This window comes from Notothenia coriiceps, unplaced genomic scaffold, assembly GCF_000735185.1.
Source record: "Notothenia coriiceps isolate Sejong01 unplaced genomic scaffold, NC01 NC01_scaffold00025086, whole genome shotgun sequence".
NCBI lineage: Eukaryota > Metazoa > Chordata > Actinopteri > Perciformes > Nototheniidae > Notothenia > Notothenia coriiceps.
In genome coordinates, this window is record NW_011357787.1 from 27,253 (window position 1) to 47,837 (window position 20,585).

The window sequence follows — 20,585 nt, forward strand, 5'->3', positions numbered from 1 at the left end:
CTTTGTGAGTGGAGAGAAAGAGGAGGGCTGCAGCCTCGCACCGCAGGGCTCAGGCAGCAGCTTTATGCAAACTCTCAAACCCCGGCCTGTGCTGTGCTGCTGGTCAGAGGAACACCAGTTTGATTGACCGCCTGCCCTCCACTCTCTTCCTGGATGCCCTTCATACAGCAACCTCCTAATCACCGCTCTGCCTTTGAGGAGAAAAAAGCCTTTGCGAGCGGATTGGCTGCTCTCGGTGGAGCTGTTGCTAAGGGGAGGGTTTCCCTCAGTGATGGATAGATGTGGCAGCTGGTGTGGAGTTAGAGCAACATATACATCAATTTAATGTCTAATTTATACTCCACTACCATCTTGTTCACTGGGACAAAACTGCAGAAATATGTTATCCATGTCCACTCATTCCTGCAGAGCTTTTAAAGATCATGTTTGACATGCAACCAGGGTGTTAGTTTTTCTTTTAATCACGTTTATTGTCTTGCTTAAACAGAGTCTTATCACTTCTAATGGGTTCAACAGCTTTTATGTCACCCTTTCAGCCGCTGGTCCCATTGTTTGAGATTAGTGGGTGGTAAATGCTAAAGGTATTAGATTAAGATACTATAACAAATGGACTGAGCTCTTGTAACCTTTTGTAATGGGTGTGACTAATGGGCACAGTTTTATAGATCATATTTCTTATAAGATAATCGGTATTATGGTCCGTAATCAGACATCTTTTGAAGAAACAGAAATCAAATGGCTAATTTAAGATGACTTTCATTTGTCTAACAAAGATTACATTCGTTGCTAAAATGCATCTACATTTTAGGTTAAAAACATGCATACAAGCTGCAGGATGATCTTGCAGGTGATTTGCATTGCACAACTGACTATTTGCATGAAACAGAAAGGAAGTGAACAATTCTGCTCGAGAGCACTACTTTCTTTTGCAGCACCTCTTTCGAGCGTCACCTTAAAGTAATAGTTAAGTAGAAGCACTGTTAAATGATTCATTAAATAAAGCTGTTAAACAGGCCCCACATACACAGCAGTGAGTAAAGTAGCTGTTGTATATGACATGTTATGGCATGTCAAAATGCATTCCTGTGCAGCCTTAAGCAATGAGAAGAAAACATTTTTTCTTTTTTAAATGAAGCTACAAAGAGGAAACGAGAAACGCCTCCAACACCCTTCCTGTTAGCAGAGACAACACAAGCAAACATCAAGTTTCCAATTATTTATTTCAGGTTTACTGATTTAATATAAAATTTGAAATATCCAAGGACAAACAAATGAACATAATGAACCATTTTAGCAGTCAGATAATGGGGAGGTAACTGAACAGGGCATGAGGGTGTACAAAAAGTCAAGGCACGCCATGTTGCAGTAATACCAGGTGGAAAGATTTAGAACCTCGGCAGGTAAGAGCCCTTCAGCTCAGCTTTAAAATCATTTTCTTAAAAAGGAGGGACAGAATAACCAGCATTCAATTTCTCCTACAATAAGGAACCTTCTTTTATTCACAATCTGGTGACAAACTCATGTTGAAATGAATAGACAAAAGAGGGGATGGCAAGTTTTCTGTATAAACCAGAGCTGCGCTTCATCTGAACTTTGAGACCGGTTCAATAAACCTCAACCGTGCACAGTGCATCCTCTGAAACAGGCAGAGGGACGCGAGCCGGCGTCACTGGTTCTTGTGTTTTGGTAGGGGAAGATGGAGTGTCGCTACTCAGGAGTGAGAGAAAGTCAAAGTGGTCGCCCTGGTCAGTGAACTGTCCATTGAGATCTATTAGGAAGAGATGGGGTTGGGGGGGGCCCTTCTCGACACATCCCATTGTGCAAGTCAAGCAGTCCGAGGGGAGAAAAACATATTACTTCTATCTCATGAAGTTTCCACCTCCGATTTCTCTCTTGTACCTGTTGGTGAGGTGGTCGGCTTGCATTGTGAGCTTGGACAGAACTCCAAACAGTCCTCTGAGGTGATAATGAAACTGGTTCTCCAGGTCTAAGTTCTCGTCAGCGAGGAGGTCTCCGGTGACCGTCTGCTGCTCCTCCTGCTTCACAGCCATCTCCAGGAAGCTGGCGCCGCTGCTCATCTCCCTCTTCAGCAGCCCCCACTCCATGTCGTTCTTTATGGACTTGAGCAGCAGGTAGTGCTCGTACATGTCCCTCTGCTTGTTGGGACAGGGGGGTTCGTGATTGTTGTTGTTGGGCTCCACCTTGCTGGCCTCCTGCTCTTCCAGGGGGACGTCTCGCAGCATGCTGGGCACCATGATGGTCTCGTCCATGTTGTTGGCAGCTGCTATGAAGCGGTGCATGACGTTGATGAGTGAGTGCTTGTTGCTGGCGGGGTCGTTGCTGATCTGCATCATTTTGAAGGCTTTAGGTTGGCTTAGTTACAGTAGAGCTGGCAGGTGGTGATGTTAAGGCAGAGCTGCTTGGTGGCTGATCTGCAAGAGGATGAGAGAAAACATGAGGATGGAGGAAATAAATGAAAGTGCAAAGATTTGATAATGATGCTGCAAAAACAACAGCCAAATCCAGGACTAATGGAGTCTGAAACAGGTTCACACACTCAGGGTACAAAGGAAACCAATCACGACATTCATATGCACACACAGACAGCCCCCACACACACTGTGTAGCTAGGCAGGAAATGTGATGAAACTGGGGCGGCTCGTTTCTCTTCCGCAGAAGATTATAATAAATGGACGTCTAGCTCACACAAAATCAATTTCAACCACTACATGAATGATAAACCCTAATTTTGCCGCATTGTTAACGCCCGACTCGCATCAATATGACCTTGACTTCCTGTTGTTAAAATCTGAAACCCGGAATAAAGAAAGGAAGCAGACTGACCTGAACCACGAGGTAACCTGAGGAAAATGTTTCTTGGCTGGTAGGACAAACCAAGTCTTCTCAGGCTCTACACACCACCCGCCGGGAAGGAAAGTAAAATATTTCCTCAACTAACCGACAGCGGAAGACCGTTTTTATACCGGACAACCGGCTTTGGGTGAAGAAACTAATCAAGTCCGCCCTTTTTGTATTTTTCTACCAAGCCCATTGGGTAGCATGGAGGATGTGGGCGGACCGATAGAGCATCTGATCCAAAACTGACCAATCAGACGTCAGATCACAGCTGTCACTCAAATGTATTTATACAGGTTTGTCTGCAATTATCTGCAGCTTATTTACTTGTCATCCTTTCTAGGCCGTTTGCAGCCTGAAGGCAACACTGGTGAGTTTGACAGGCATGCACGATGTTTGATATAGTGTGTTAAGAAATTTGATTACTGTGTGTTAAATAATGCAACGGTCCGTCTTTGGTTTAAATGAATAGTATTAGTCGCTTTTTTAATGTCTCCACAGCTGCCTACATGTATTATTGTACACAACATTGCCACCTGGTGGTATGATTTTGAATACATCTTACAATGAACAGAAACTCATCACACCATTCATAATTTTACAATAGTAACCAGTCATTCACAGTCGTGGATGGATTACTGAACAGGACTAAATGGGCACAGGACCAGGGGCCCAAAACTGAGGGGCCACTCTGGCCTTTACCTACAATAAGTCACTCAGAGTGTACTGTACGCGCCATACGCAAAGAGACTTAAAATGGCGAGATGGAAAGAAAACTACAGAGAAACCAACCACAAATAGATGCAAAACAGCTAAGAGAGACTCACAGAAAATGAAAAGAGATGCAAGATAATAATAATAATAATCTCAAAGTGATAAACTAAAAGACAAAGCAACTACAAAAAGGGATAAAAAACAAGACAAAAGTAAAAGGCCTAAAGACACAGCACGACTACATTTACAAAAGGGAAAAGGGGCTGTGCCCATTTTGTTATAATCCACCGATGACCACAGTATCTATATTAATTGTTTAATTAAAAAAAAAACACAAATTGTTCTAAAGGAAGCCGTTACCTGTCTTACCTGACAGTGTTAATGTTACAAAGATCCAGTGTCCACCTTGAACAATAAGTACTGACACTGAGTTGTCAGGTTTATCTGCTTGTATGACATGTGCACACAGGTGTATTTAATAAAGTTAATTAATGGGGTGTGGCAGAGCATCGTTACAGTAATTAGTTACACCTGTGATTCTCCTGCTACCAACTAGCAGCAGTTCTACCTGTTGGGAGTAGCCAGCCAAAGATTTTAGATTTTTTTCTCAGTTTGAAGTTTTTTAGAAGCTTGGAGAACAACAATTATCCATTAATTTACAAAAAAAGTAAAGATTAAAAAGTCAACAATACAAATGTTATGACATAAAAAATTTTTACATCACTCTTGCCATTGTTTATTTGTTGTCTTCTAAAGCACTTTGTTTTGAAAAGTGCTATATAAAGTTTGCTGTTATTTCCTTTGCAGTCCCAACTTAATAATTAACTTTGAGATTTATTTTATGAACATCGACACACACACACCGTCATATTAGCAAATCATTGTCTTTCATTGTATATAAAGGATTCATCTCACAAGTGTATTTTATAAGATCCAAAGTCAGTGTTGCAGTCAATTATACAGCCTCCCCTCTCCAGTTATGGGACAATATCTTGTTTATATGTTTATATATTAATCTTATGAAAGAGTTTATATCTTGTGCGGAATCTAGGGAAGTCTTGAATTCACTTTAATATTTATAACAGAACACATTTGTGGATCACTAGTTTGGATTCTGATGAATATATCCTGCCCTAGATTAGTATCATTTCTTCATAACTGAAAAGTTACTGTTCTGTCAACTGAGTGGGACATTTTCTTCCTTTTAAAATGTAAGATTATAAACATCTGAATAAATTCATAGGTTTTCTTCAAATATTGTCACATTCCATTTTTATTGTACAAAATATGTATTACCAAACCTCATAACCAAAATGACTCAATAGTAACACTTACTGTTTCACTGCACAAGGCATCTGAACTTCCATATTGTGTTGTATCCAAAAATAGTATGATGTTACCCTGCATGTTATAAAACAAATGTCTTACACTTGTTGTGAATGGATCCCTCACAAGGCCCCAAATAACTGAGTGATGTTTGTCTGCCAGAATACTTCTGATGATTGAAGAAGCAAACAGCTGTAGGACAGACACATCCTGAGCTGCTCCTCCAGCACACACACAATTAAAGATACTAAATTAAATCTTTATTCAAATATTTCACATGCATCCACAAAAGAATAACAACTTAACACTGAAATATGTGATATAAAGTTGGCGGGGTAACTGTACTTGGCACATATGAATGAAAGCTTTCAACAATACTGGCCTACGTAATTAGTCAGCCTCATTCTCAAGTCCTTACTTTCTTTTTTTCAGGGTGGCGACCTATCGTCCATGTTGGTTTCACAGAAATTCACTTAGTGTTGCAGAGAACATTTAACAGCTTATTTGTCTAGATTTCATCTGCTCAGCTACAGACTAATATTTTAGTTAAATTACAAGAAACAAGGCAGCTGCATCAATAAAAGACACAAGTGGAAAGGTTGACAATTGGTTAAATGAATTAACTCAAAGAAAAGTAACATCTACACTTAATATAAATCCCTAATTAAATCTCAGGAGTAACACGTGATCTCCGAAGGTCCCTTACATTTTTTGGTCAAACTACACTGCAGATAACATCCCTTTTACATTATTTCCTTTCTGCTCATTTGTTGCTTGATAAAAAGAAAAAGCATTGAGTGTTTTTCCCTCTCTAAAATAATATCAACTAACACGAACACAATAATAAAATCACAGGAGATTCTTTAACTCTGTTTGCATCAGGAGCTGCCCATCAGTGACCTGCAAATAGAAAACGTGTCAGACGCCGGTGTAAAGACATTTGCATTTGGACATTGGATCATTTCATCACTGCTTCAGTTTCAATTTGTGCTCGGATTATTCTGAACATGATTTATTCTCCCAACAAAAACCAGATCTGCCAATTTTCTTTATATAGAATACATATAGTGATTGCAAGCCTCACCTGGGGAAGGTCACTGTTAGACCATCTCATACTGGTTGTTGGTTATGTATCGAGACAAGCAGCAGGACAGGAATATCCCAATGAGCTGAGAGGAAGAAAAGAAAATGTAGATTTATCAAAACAGACAACTCCTAACACACTCCAATCCACTTTATTTGTATAGCACCAAAGTGCTTCACACCAAACATAACATTATAATAAAATATAATATTACGATAAAAGGCACACATAAGAATGAATACACGGTACATAAAGGCTATGGACAGACAATAAAAGCATAAAAATCGATAAAACATAGCTCAGACTGACTCGAAAGCGAGGGAAAAGAGGTGGGTCTTTAGGCGGGACTTAAACGTTTGGAGGGTGGGCGACAATTTGACATTAATCTTAAGGAAAATGAAGTTTCTATCAGTTATGAAGAGATAGAATATAATTACCTTTGGTTTACATGTGAAAATATATGAAATCAGGCACATTAAAAACACATTTACATAGAATCACAATAGTAGCTAGATAAAAAGGAGAACTAATAAATGAAGGTTAAATAATTAAATATGCAAGGATCGGTGCTGAGGTTGCAGGCTGGCTTCAAAAAGTGGCCGTTCTTACTGATACAAACATGTTATGGTAACAGGGACAAATTATTCTTTATAAACGTTTTTCTTTGCATAGTGAACATTTTCAGTCAGTAACTTAATGGATCACTGTGTGGTCATTTCAGATTTGGCCACTTAGGCGTTGGCACGGTGATGCAAAACAAAATGGACTCTTTTACTTAGCGGGAGATAATGTCGCTCTGTCAGCTGCACATACAGCAGAGCATAGATCAGCCACATTAGTGCTCAGACAGAAAGAAAATTATACATTAACTATAAAGATGAAAGTAAAAACGAATGTGAAAGTGGAAATTATTACCGGCTGTAAATCATATTTGATTATGCAAAGCGACTATCTGGATTAACTTTGACCCGCTGCACTTGGTTTTAGAATGTGGTTGTTGATTATAATCAACATGTTGGTCTGGTCATAGCATCTAGGCTTTAAAATAATTGTTCACTGATCCCTTTATAATAGAATTTTAATAATAAATTCCATAGGGAGCAGTAGAAGGTCATTTTCTTTTACTTTATTAGATAGTATGCTGTATAAAGCTGAGAGGAAATGAAGGGGGAGAGAGAATAGGAGAGAATAGCAACAAGTGTCCCCTGTTAGACTCGAAATATGATCAGCGTCTGAATTTAACTGGGATTTAATCCAAATATTATGTCCGGTTGTCAGTTTTTGTACTTATTGGTTTATTAACAGGGACAGTGCACATTAATAAACATTCAGGTGATGGGGATAGTTAGCCAAAAGGTTCATTTTAATTTGTGCGTGTTGTAAATGTACCCTCCACAATATTTCCCTTCTAGACTCTTTTACTGTCCGTGTCACTGCATCCCCAGATCTAAATGATTGTGGTTATATAAATGAGATTTATTATGCTGCTGGGCCGCCTCGTTAAATCAGGTGTGGGGCGAGAGACGGAGCAGACAGGTTTTAGACTGCAGTGAAACTCTCAAGCAAACAAAATGTGGATCGAATTGAATTATTTTGTAAAATAAAAACACATCATAAACTTTATATTTTGGCTTTAAAACGCTCGAGTTATTTGAAAGGTTTGGACCGCAAAAGTCAGAAAAAATCCTCCGCAGCAAAAGCTCAAATGTATTTCTACAAATAGTATTTAGTGTTATAATTAGTGCAGCATTATCTTTGTCTGCAGCAGTTCTGCAACACCAGGCTTATTCATAGACAGGAAAAGGAAAAAGCTCTGCAGCACTCAAATGTTGATTTTGAATAATTAGGATTTGAACTTATTTGTAACAGCCCTAAATGTAATTAAACAAATTATTATGCAGGACTGTCTTATTTGTTCTGAGACAAAGAATGTACATATTTGACATACCTGGAAGAATGCAATCCCAAAAGAGATCCCAGCGATGATTCCCAGGTTGGACTCCATCACATGGGTCACCCTCGCAAAGCAGCCCTACAGCAGAAAGAAAACATTCATAATGGCTTCTAACCCTTTCTACAAACACAGTTAAACATTTGAGCTATTAATGTGGCTGTTCCTTCAAATAAAACTAAAGCCATTAAACCTTGACACAAATATGTAGTGGTGGTGTAAGGCCCTGAACTCACCACGGTGTAGACCTCCTGCCCGGCCTTTTCCGGGTCCTTCAGGCTCTCCGGGGAGCAGTTGGCGCTGTCTTTACAGCAGCTGGCGGGGATGCCGCTGGCTTTAAAGTATGCTGTTTCGCTCCAGTCGGTGTAATTGTTCACTCCGCAGCAATGCAGCTATATGGAGAATCGCCAACAACAAAATGATTTCAACAATGTAACAAATGTCTTGATGTGATTTTAATGATGAAAAAATAAAAACACTTGGATATTTCCTGGCTGGTCATTAAATGATTTAGTGATGTCACTGCAGATGTTTTGGATCTCCTTAAGAGTGCCACAGGAATTAATGCTAAAACCTAGAAAATGTGTAAGCATGGATGTATGTCAGATGACCTCTTCTCAAATTCAATGAGTTTCTTGAAAGGGTTTCCTATAAAATGCCTGAACCCCAAGCATAAGAGATGTTCATGTTTTGATCTACGACAAAAATTAATGTTTGAAACTTTTCCTATCTTAAAAAAGGCTGTTGCTAACAAGTGACTTAAGCCTAGAGAGTAGCCTGGAGGACATTATACACAATTACTCAGTCAGCCCTACAGCCTTGTTATGTTATTTATACTTTTTTTTGTCTTTTTGGAAGAAGGATGTAAGACTGACAATTGAGCCATGACCACTTGCTAGATTAGGTAACGCAAAAAAAGCATGCAAAATCTAATTAGAAATAACAAGATGCTATTTACTTCTGGCGATTGAATGTACACTATAAAAATCCTAAAAAGAGGTGTTCATTAATAAACAGTATCTTTCTCAACCGAAACATGAACATGAGCTGCAACAAAGTCTATTTTCTGTTTTCATCCAAAATCAGTAGGAAAAATCCCAATGGCTTTTTGTCGACGAAGGCAGGGCAAGCTAGCTCACAAAAACACATCATCCATCCATTGGGAAAACATCTGCAGCGACTCAAGTAACATGCTCGAAAGTCTAAACCAACAGATCAGCACTTCTCTGCTCTCCGTTGGTTTAATGCTTAGTTTCCCATGTGCAATGTTGTCATATAAACAAGAGTTATTTGTTTAGTACAGTGAGTCAGATAAAGGTAGCACCCTCCCACTCACAGTCCTCTGGATGACGTCGACTGCACCACTGCTGCTGCTGCTGCTGCTGCCGTCGGTGCTGTTGTAGTTTGTCACAGCGTTGTTATAGGCAACACCTAACTTGGCCTTGATCTGTTCAACACAAAACAAAGGTTATATATTTCGGTGAGCTGATGTGATTTCATTTTCTTTACAAGAAAGGTAATGTTTCTGACAGTAACTGACCTCGTGTCGGAAGATAAATCCAGAGACACCGGCCACAAGCTCAGCCAGGAACACCAAGGTCAGAAACATGGCATACTGGAGGGAGCAATAAAAGGAAAATTAAGCAAGGTCACATCTGAAGGGAATATTTCAGTGAATTTACTGCGCCTTCACCCACCAGTTTGAGCATCCATGGGCTGCCGCGGCATGTAGCGAAGCAGCCGAACAGTCCGAAAATAACGATGATGGCTCCGGTCCCGATGAGGACATATGGTGCATTGGTGCTCTCCTCCGAGGCCAGAGTGAAGTAGGCCTCCAGGCTCACCTTCCCCCACACGCCGACCGCCAGCAGGATCACGCCTGTGAACTGAAGACGACAGCAGGGAGTCAGCTCTGGCAGAGAAGAGCCAACGAGAAGGATGAGCAGGCTTTTATGGCCAAAACCTGACATTAAAGGCTTGAAACCACACTGGTACATGTAAGAGTTCAGTAGCATTTCATCAAACCCTTTGAATCATTTTGAATTGTTTAAACTGTTTTTTCCTCAAAAAAAAAAGTGGGAAGGATAAAAGATTTGATCAGCTCGATACGTAAGAGATCTAGACTTATTTTTACACATTTGAGACTGGTTCCAAAATAAAACCAGTCATCAGTTATCCTACATTTTCTAAAAAGGAAAATGAATAACCAGACCTTACCTAGGGCTGCTCGATTATGGCAAAAATCATAATCTCGATTATTTGGGTCAATAATTGTAATTGCGATTATTAAATGCGATTATTCAATGATTTTGAAAACATCCATTTATTGGAGAAAAAAAAATATGAACAGTATGTTTTTAACAGTTGATTACCCTGAACTTTAAGTATAATTCAACTGAAAAACCAAAAAATAAAAAGTAATAATAATAATAAAAAAATAATCATTTTATTTCGATTACGTTGTTTTTGTAATCGTTGCAAGCCATAATCGTAATCACGATTAAAATATGATTAATTGAGTAGCCCTACCCTTACCCTGTCATGCACAAAAGTCAAAACATGAACAGGTATCCAGTTTTTAAATGTGAGGATTTGAAACTCTTATATGGACATTTTGACACGTTTCTTTGACATTCTATAAACCAAACAATCAAATAAAACTAATCAAGACCCATCAATCATTACAGTTATCTCTTCCTATTTAAAAACCAGTGAAAACGCTCTGACGTACAAATATTGAGTTTTTCTGTGTACCAAACTGTGATCATGCAGACAGACGAGTGATCTGCACCACGTTTGGCCAATATCAGGGACACTTTTAATTAGGAACCATGATGGGGTGAATCCATAACAACTCAGTTTCCTTCATTGATTGATTCCCTTAATGTAATCAGTTTGCAGTGGACAAACTGCAGATAATACTGTTCACAATCTCAGGACAGAGGCTGCAGATGTTGTATTTACCTGACAACATTTGAGTAAAACCACACCCGGGATACCCCACTAGCCTCGGGTTGAATAATCTCAGCATCTCTTTCCTTTACGACTGCCCACACGAGTCATTAGCCTGAAGGGAGGCATCAGTGCATTGAGCCAAGAGCAATAAATGGTCAGATAAAAGCATTGACCTGAACTTTGCAGCAGCCTGAGATGGCTGTTTGCTCGGTACAAAGATTAAAAGGGGGGAGCAACGATAACTGCTCATTTTCTTCTCAAGACAAGCTTGTGTTTAGGCTTTTCTTACATGTAATTATGGCTGAAGCTAGCATTTATTTTCATTATTGACTATTCTAACAAATATTATCATGATGAATCTTTAATAGGATTATTATAAAGTAAGATTAGATAACTAAATTGACAAAGAAAAGCATTACATGGCTGCAAGCATGTTTAGTCTGTTAACTAACAAGTTGATAAATAGAACATGTAATAATCTTGTATTTGCTTCTGAAATATGAGGATTTTTCACATTTTCTTTATCTTGTGCAACAATCAATCTGAACATCTTTGAGTTTGTAATCTTGGCAAAACAAGGCCTCTGAAGAGGTCACCTTCGGCTATAGGATATTGGAAAGGATCCTGAAAATAATTATGCAACTGTGTACTAATTTTGAAAGGAAATAAAGTGTTAAAACTCCAATGGACCTTCCAGTTCTACCCTTAAAATCATTACCAAATGACATTGTATGTCCCACCATAGACTACAACAATTAGATCCGCAGAAACATATCAATCAACAACAATTTTGATTATTTAAAAAAAGCAAACATGCAGTTATAATGTTCCAGCATCTCAAATGTGTATATTTTACCAGAACATTTTAGGGTTACCTTCTACTTTCATGATAGTAAACAAGAATCTTGGATTTTTTTTAGACTTTTTCGGTCTCAAGATAGGCCCATTGAGAAAAAAAACAGATAACATAGTGACACGTATTGTTAGTTTCAGCTTTAAATGTAGCTATTTACAGAAAACGGTGTGAGTGGAACATTAAATGTGGACTGAGGTTTAACTCCTAAACATTTTCTGTTAGACAAACGTTGCACTTTAACATATAATTAAGTTGGAATGCAGAACAACATCAATGATAGCCTACAGTGAAAACATATGACCTTTAACTTATAAAATATAACTCTCAGCCAAGTTCAAATGTAGCTAAAAACATTATTTGAGGTCAAACCAGAAATAAATCAGAATACAGAGCTAAGGGCTGTTTTCAGACAGTTGGTATCTGAACAAAACAACGTTCGCTACGTTTCCAACAAGTGGTTCTTTAAATCAACATAAAGCTGCTCCACTTGAACTTTAACGACATGTAGCCTACACAACTTATTGAACTCCATGTGTGTTTGTGTGTTCCCGTCGTGAAGGAGTGGAGTTAGTTCGCCTTGTTGGCACCTCGGCCGCGGCTCTTAGCCCATTGTTGCTCCTTTAGCTCCTTGGCCCCCATTACATGCAGCAGCTGCTCACCCAGAAAATGAGGCTGTATGAGATGAGGAAGGTCTTCAGGCAGGTGATCACCGGCTTCGTCTGAAGCCTTCGAGACGGCGGCGACATGGTGCTGTTTTTACTTTAAAACTGGTAAAAAAGAGAGAAAAGTTGACTTCACAGCGACCTACAGGGGAGAGGGGGAGAAAAAACCTTCAGGGATAAATCCGAGGAGAGGGGGAAGTCTCGTCACTAACTCAGATTCACTTTGCTGAAGGAAAAACAGCTTTAAACTATTCACAGTAAAGTCAGCAGTGATATTCATATTCATCGACAGATCAGTCTCAAGTACAGCTTTCAAAATAAAACGCGAAAAAACAGGTTTACCAATTAAACAATAGCTTAAAAACACTACTGCAATATGGCTATTTTAAACACACACTGGAGTAGCCTAGTGGAAAAAGCACTTAGATCTTTTGCAAAAACAGCACTACGACGTTGTTAAAATGAAGGACCAGCATTCAAACTCACAAGTAAAGCATTAAATTACAAATGATGCATCTTCATAAATCTATCTATCTATCTATCTATCTATCTATCTATCTATCTATCTATCTATCTATCTATCAAAAACATTATAAATTATAAGTAGTTTATGCATATGAATATGTGTTTATATATAGCTTGGTCTTATAATTATTTATAAATGTAGCCTACTATTTTTTAGTTTTAGATTATTGGTTAAATAATCTTTCACTATCTATCCAACAGTGTCATATTTAAGATCTGACTATTTATTCCTATAGGCCTATTGGTCTTTGAGTGTTAATATACATTTGCATGCAGGGCTGCTGAAACACATCTTAAACACTATTTCTGAAAGGAAAAAAAGAACAGACAAAACTTTCAACCCGATAAAAGGTTTTAAAAGCTACTCATAATATATCTAATAATGAGTTATAAGCCTTATTAGATTTTGTTTAATGTGTTAAAGTCCAGTTACCATGCAGCCAAGTGTAAATTTGTTTTAATGTGTGCTTTTATTTTTGATGAAAGCAGAACTACTTCCGGCCTCGTGCTGTCTAACTTGTTTTTTAACATGCTTTTTTCCCTCTTGTATCAGCTGAGTAAATACAAGTTTCACATCGACGCTCAATCGCTCATAAAATAAAAACATGTTGATTCATGTAATTGATATAAGGCTCATTTTATCTTGTAAGCTTCTTGTGGGACTGTCTAACTAGTTCTTGGTTAATGTTTAACTCTACTCTCATTGAATTGTGAATCACTTTGAGATGACGTTGTTTTTAAAGTGCGCTATACAAATAAAATGTATTATTAGTATTAAATGTATTATTATTAAATGTATTATTATTATTATTATTATTATTATTATTATTATAAAATACATGTGATGACACTTATAAAACACATTATCAAAAATCGTACATCGACAATAGAAATATCACAACAAACCTGATGTGTATTCTTTTAAGTACAGTGGGTATTTTGTACATCATTAAAGCACTTTGTGTGGCCTACTGTTTTTTAAAAGTGATATAAATAAAGGAAATCATAGTATAATTTTAAACAATCAAAGTTCCCATAAGGAATGACTGAGGATAAGACCATTAGTTTCAGAATGAGAGGAAACAGATATATATATAAATCACCATTGAAGGCATTAATCACGCTATCAGTTATACTAATTAAGATTGGAGAAGACGGTTCTGGGTGAGGGTTTATAAAATGGCTAATACTGATCATGTTTAATGCAGTAGTGGGAGGAACACACACAAATACTAAATACCCAAAAGCGCCACCAAGTGGTGTCCAAGTTTGATGATGAAGTAAAAAGATCATTTTACAAATCTGCGGAGACTGTGGTATGACCGGAGCTCTTCATTCTCCTCAGCTGGGGATTTTTAGTAAAGTTATTTTTAATCGTATGTTGATAGAAAACTTTCTCTGGATTATAACTTTTTATCTTTTCTGTTGGACCCTCGGATCTGATCCAACCTGCGCGTAATTTCTATTTTTTTCACCAGAAGTGTTATCTTTGTGTTTCTGATATGCTCCTCCGCTTTGTTGCTGTGTTCAGTTTATACGTCACAGGTGAGTCGGAACAATAAAGAAAGTGTTGAAATGTATTTAGCAGACCTTTTGTAGCCTTCAACTTTGGGGTATAGGCTACTTGTAGCTACTTTTCGTAATTTCATTTTTTTATACAGATTCATTTTTTTAACAACATCTCTACATTAGTTTGACAGCTTTTTTTACATTGCAGATTACAGTTTTCCATCCACTTCCTAAACAGTAGATAATAGTATAAATACATCTATAATAGTAAAACAATATCAGGAATCATTTTACTGAACAAGAACCTATATATATATATATATATATATATATTTTTTTTTTAATGTAAATGTTGCTAATTAAACGTAGGCTACATGCTTTTAAGCAAGATTTTGAATGCAGGACTTCCACTACAGTGGATATTAGTTTAAGTTCACTTAAATTCAAGAATCTGAATACTTTGTCCAAAACTTTACAAAGGTTACACAATTGTGAATTTAGAATAACATATTCGTCTATTTAATTTAAGCCAGACAATAGCTGCACACATACTCTTTGTTAGTTTTCACTAAAAGTTTAATATCGTTAAAGCTTTCTCGTTTCACTCAAACTTCCAATCCCCGGAAGAAGGGAAATGCCTTTATATCAGCCGCAAAAACAACTGTATTAGATGCAGATGTGCTGCGTTTCTGAGGCGACAGTCTGAATGCAGATGGAGCCCACTCCTCTCTTCAGGAATGAGGATCTGAAAGAGTGCAGCAGTCTAAATGAACTTGTAGTTGAGCTGCCTCCCTCTGCAGGAGCCCCTCTGCTTTGCTGACCAAGCAGTTTAATTACAGCTCGGCTCCAATCACTGCAAGCTAATTACTGAGGATTCCCCCTCTGGGCCAAGTGGGCTGAAGCTTTCATTAATCCTGCAGACCTGAGATTCACCCTGAAGCTCAGAAGCTAATGCAGAGTGATGAAAAGGAAGCTATCACCTTTGTCATTAGAGACAAATGAAGCCTGTATTTGTCAAACTGCTCACCTTCCTCTGCTGTGACTCATCCTCACTCTGTGCACAGCTGCATGTCTCTGCAGTGAACTCAGCACTGTGAGCAGGGCATGGTGCATCGTGGGTGTCAGTATTCATCACTTGTAGTATTTGGATCCTTTACTTGAGTGAAAGTACCAATGTTTCAATGTAGAAACACAATATTACGAGTAAAAGTCGTGTACAAACTCAAATGTAGTCCTAATTGTTCCTCAAGGTGGCCCATGTGACATTTAAAAAAAAGGATGCATCAACACAAAATCAGCTAGTTATTATGCACACTTGTAGTGAGGTTTCAGTAGTAACGGTTTACATAATTGGGATTTTGTAATCAGCTAACAATAAATCAGTATCAATAATCAACTATGATTACATCTGAATGCATTTAGTTACAGTATCAAGGATGACTTCTTCTTGACAACTTCTGAATATGGTATTTATTAAAATGTTAAAAGCTAGCAGTAACTACGTTTTATTCTGAAATAGTGGAGTAGAAAGTATTGAGTAGTTTGAAATGGTCAAGAGAAGTACTAGTACCTCACTTATACAGTATTTGAGTTAATGTGCTTTGTTCCTTTTCAGCTCTGCAGTGGTTTTACCTGTAGTTAAAAAGGCAGACATTTTATTGCCAAAAGCATGATGATGCATGTTTCCTGAAGTAATGTCTCTTATTCAGCCCCGCGGGGCAGACTGGTGAGCTAAGCATATTCATTTTCTTCTGACTAACTCCCTGTGAGGGGGAAATGGGAAATATTGGTCTGGGGAAGTGTTACTGAGAACTGGAACATCACGCTCATTATGAGAAGAAAACGCTGACGATACGCTTTATCCACACACAGCTGGAACAATCTGAAACCGCTTTTAGAGCAGAGAACGTGTAATGTGATGCGTTATTGTTTTGTTAAAGTGAAGCAAAGGAAGCAGAACATGCCTTGGGGTGGGGGGAGGTTTAAAGGCTGGAAAGTTTGGCACTCAGCTCAGCTGTAAACATGGAGTCCTTCTCGAGATTGCTGCTGAGAACAGGATAACAGTAAAACTGATTCATTATGCATAAAGACAACATTCAGAATGAAAGCCAAAGTACAGTACACACGCTGATTACGGCTGCATGAGAACAGATGAGTAAGAGGGAAGTGTGTAATGAAAACAAGCTGTTTGTGCAGATTTTTGATGAACGTTTTGTCAATTTAAAATGCAGGAATACCCTGCATTTTTTATTCTAACATATTTTCTCTGCACTCATATCTACATCCCTACATTCATGTCTGTCATTTCAAGAAAACAGCAGCAAAGTTAACAAACGTTTTCTTAGCTCTCAGGTTTAAATCCCTCAGGAGTTCCTGTTAGCATCACTGATTGCAAATCCAGCTGTCCATGGATGGGAATGTTACTGAGCTTGTGTTAAAGGAAACCTGAGCAGCAGTGAAAGAGATTGTGTGCAGATAATCATGAGAATCACATAAATGCTGATGTTTGATGTTTGTTTTCTCAGCTGGCTCTGGGACCATAGAGTATGACGGCTACAATGACTTTGTAGAAGAAGATTATGGTCCTCAACTAGACTACAAAGGTTGGTGTTAAGAAACGCAATATGTTGTATATATCTATACAGTACTCTCGACCATGACTGATTTTGCCATATGTACATGGTTGCTCTGGTATCCAAGTTTAAGAAGCTCATAATGCTCGTCCCCAACAAATAATTACAGAATGAAGAAAAATCTCAATGAATTGAAGTGAATTGGGACTTCGTTTAACATCAGCAAATGTATAGCCAAACATTAACTCTCACACAACTCTCAACACTAACATTATAACAACACATGCATTTTTGTAAAATTGTTAATTTTTCAAACACTCCCAAATAATCAACCCTATGACGAGTATGAGACTGTTCATGGCAAAGTGTTTCTGAAGATTTCAGTGGAAATACATGTGTTTGGGAAGCTGTGAGCAAATTACTGAAAACACAAGACTGCCATAATTGTGTTAGAGTTGGGCCAATGCTAAACGTGGCCTCAATGAACTTCAATTCATGAAGAATTTTCTCAATTTTCCTCAAGAATTAAAGGTAACATTGGATTAATAATTGATGTGCAAATATTTATTTTGAGAGTGAAGCATTCCTTGAGCAAGATAGAAAATAGGTGTTTTGTCACATGTCTTTCAACCAAAAAACATTAACTTTATTCAGTGATACTCATTTGTATAAACACCATCAAAAATGGTATTACTTCTACCCCTCTTGAGTCAATGTGTACACAGCTCATATTCTTATTGTACAAGTAAAATAATAAAATATTGTGAGGAATAAGGGTAGAGATAAATGTATGGAATATCTGACACCCATTATAGACACAATTGCCAACCACAGATTGAACTTTAGTAACCTCAACTATAAGTGCTTAACACAATCTGGTTTGGATTTGTTTTCTCTTTATACACAGACCCTCACTGGTGTCATTCCCCGGGCCTCACTAACGGAGAGGTGACCTGCCACTCCCCCCGGGGGCGGGCCTACAGGAGCACGCTGGGCACTCGCTGTGAGATGAGCTGCGATCGAGGATACAGACTGATCGGGAAGAGCTCCATCACGTGCCTCCCCAGCCGGCGCTGGTCTGGGACCTCCTTCTGCCGCAGTATGTGGGAGTATAGACTTTACATTCTTATATGAGGATGAATCTGATGGTATTCAACATTCAATTAAATACAATCTTTGCACTGATTGACATATTCCCTGATTACCACAAACATGGGCACTGTATTTTATTCTGAGGCTATACACCATCCTGCTGCAGTAAAATATTCCTAATGCACATAATTCGTATTAATCCACTGCTAAAAATTGTCCCAAGCAAATGCACTATTAACTTCTGTTTGATTGAAATGTGCTTAAGATACAATAATCAGCTGTCTTTGGACATTTGTTTTCCTTTAAAAGTTTAGGAATGGTCAGTTATGACTCATGACTTGCAAAACAGTGACTTGCTCCCACCTCTGCAAGCCTCATTATTTAAGATACATTTCGATTCTGTACCCTTACACTCAACATACTGTATGTATGTGCATTGATTCCCCTTCAGAGATGCGATGCCATGTGCTGCCCCTCATCCCCCACGGCAGGTACACCTGCTCCCACTTCTTCATGGTGGACTCCAGGTGTGACTTCACCTGCGACGCGGGCTATCGCATCGAGGAGCAACACTCCCGCACCTGCGAGCGCCGGGGGTCGTGGAGCGGAGGCCAGCCAAATTGTGAAGGTACATCATGGAGGTCTTTGTATCTACATGTAAATATAACCAGATGTGTGAACTCACAATTCTTAACTGAACTGTCAGTAAGAGGTTTAACAATACTGCCATCACATGGAGCTTAATTAAGGCCATCTGTGTTGCTATCAGAGGTGGAATGTAATGTATCAAAGTACATAATACTACGAGTACTGAAATTAAGTATGATTTGAGGTATTTGCACTTGAGTTTTTTTTTATTTCATTCTGTTTTCTAGAAAATGTGTTTGATTATTATTTTTAAGTGAATATGTTCTGGATTTAGATTTTTTTTAGATAGTTTTTTTTTTTTTTTTTACAGTTGGTTGGACAAAACAAACACTTTGATCGTGTCACTTTGGAAAGTTTGAGCTATTGGTGATTATTAGGGCATTTTTGACCTAACAAACTTAATCAATCAAGTAATGGAGAAAAAAATCAGCAGAATAATTTCTAATAAAGCGAAAAAATTAGCTCCACCAAGTACAATCTGGCTTTTATATTACTGCATGAGTAATAATAAACTAATGGTAAAATATATGATAATATAACACTCAAAGGGGACATTTTTCTGCCTTGAGTAGGTTTGCTATTAATAGTTCATTATATATATATAAAAATCTTTTTATTGGCTTTTTGACAGACATCACAATGGCAATACAGTAGGTACACATGTATAGAAGATGGTCTGTAGGAAAATTAAATAGTTACCTCACCCCTCCCTCCCACCCTCACCCACCCTCACCCCTAAGGGCTATGATCACATTATAAACAAGACATAAATCAAAAAGTTACAAAACATAAAACGCCAGCATAAAAAAGAAAAAAGAAAAGAGGGGTAGAAATGACATGAAATACAAAGACCAATAACTGGAAATTACATAAAAATACGGATGCTTCTTCATGTTAATAGTAGGGCTGTCAAGTTAACACGTTAATAACGCGTTAACGCAAAAGAAAATTAACGCCGCTAATTATTTTAACACGATTAACGCATGTGTATTTTTAGTCCTCGGCCGCCTCGTAGTTTCAGAGCGCATCGAGTTTAAAATACCATCTACAAGCTGATGCTGACAGCCCCGCTCCTGCCGCTCGCAGATCACACTTCCACGCTCACCGGCAGGCACCGACTGGCCATCGGGAGGAACGGGAGGGTGTATGTATGTGTGGCGCGAGCGAGCGAGCGAGAGAGAGACCTTACGTGTATTCTTGTTGTTGTTAGCATCTGGTGCTAGCTAACTGCGCTAACGGATATAAGGAGCTGTTTCAATGAAAACAGAGGAGCGACATTTCGCCAACAACTGCGCCGAGCACTTGACTTTATCCAGGTAGCCAGACAGTGGGACATTGTACGAAAAGTCAACACACTCAGCACGGATAGTGCGCGCAACATGATTGCAGCGTCCAGGCAGCTCCCGTTCAAGCATATGCCTTGAGTTGCACAATGCACATAGCTCCAACGATCCATCATAGTGTCTCTACCAAGCGGCAAACTCTGGGGAACAGCCGGGACGCCAATACGGAAGTGCAACACACTGCAGTTAATACATGGGCCGCTAGGGACTGACTGCAGAAAGGAGCAATTTCCATAGACCCCCATGTTAAAATGCCCAACTTTACAGCAGAAAAAAACATGTTTCTACCCATGGATGCAATAAATATTATTATCGATATAGTTAGATTCCACCTTCATGATTATGAATCTGTGAGTGAATTGTTTTCTAACACGACCCTTTTATTTATATTAGGTCTTAAAGTCTTTGCATAAATTAGGGCGTGGTCACATTGGAGTGACGGCTCTGTGAAAGTGACTGGCTGCTGCTAGCTCTGTCCTCTGCCAGCTTGG

General features: G+C 38.5%; 3 protein-coding genes across 4 annotated transcripts in view; 1 reads left to right on the forward strand and 2 right to left on the reverse strand.

Annotated features, from left to right (window-relative positions):
* Positions 1-1,203: 1,203 nt before the first annotated feature.
* On the reverse strand, positions 1,204-4,022 carry mid1ip1l (MID1 interacting protein 1, like). Of its 2 annotated transcripts, none has more exons than XM_010783335.1 (2): positions 3,940-4,022; positions 1,204-2,432 (listed from the first exon to the last, which is right to left on the reverse strand). In XM_010783335.1, exon 2 carries the CDS (start codon positions 2,352-2,354, stop codon positions 1,860-1,862), a length of 495 nt encoding a protein of 164 aa, XP_010781637.1. In that variant the 5' UTR covers positions 2,355-2,432; positions 3,940-4,022; the 3' UTR covers positions 1,204-1,859. The 2 variants fall into 2 exon arrangements, with proteins under 2 accessions (XP_010781637.1, XP_010781636.1); XM_010783334.1 differs by lacking the exon at positions 3,940-4,022 and adding an exon at positions 2,845-2,993.
* Positions 4,023-5,134: 1,112 nt separating this feature from the next.
* tspan6 (tetraspanin 6) lies at positions 5,135-12,630 on the reverse strand. Its single transcript, XM_010783336.1, has 8 exons — positions 12,402-12,630; positions 9,629-9,817; positions 9,472-9,546; positions 9,268-9,378; positions 8,168-8,323; positions 7,929-8,012; positions 5,981-6,065; positions 5,135-5,796 (listed from the first exon to the last, which is right to left on the reverse strand). The coding sequence occupies exons 1-7, from the start codon at positions 12,486-12,488 to the stop codon at positions 5,997-5,999; spliced, it is 771 nt and encodes a 256-aa protein (XP_010781638.1). The 5' UTR covers positions 12,489-12,630; the 3' UTR covers positions 5,135-5,796; positions 5,981-5,996.
* A 1,597-nt stretch (positions 12,631-14,227) lies between these two features.
* srpx2 (sushi-repeat containing protein X-linked 2) overlaps positions 14,228-20,585 on the forward strand; it is a 10,624-nt gene continuing 4,266 nt past the window's right edge. The window contains exons 1-4 of the mRNA XM_010783337.1: positions 14,228-14,474; positions 16,964-17,041; positions 17,919-18,110; positions 18,555-18,731. Coding sequence (XP_010781639.1) covers positions 14,432-14,474; positions 16,964-17,041; positions 17,919-18,110; positions 18,555-18,731 — 490 coding nt within the window. The 5' untranslated portion in view covers positions 14,228-14,431. The remainder of the gene's footprint in view (positions 14,475-16,963; positions 17,042-17,918; positions 18,111-18,554; positions 18,732-20,585) is intronic.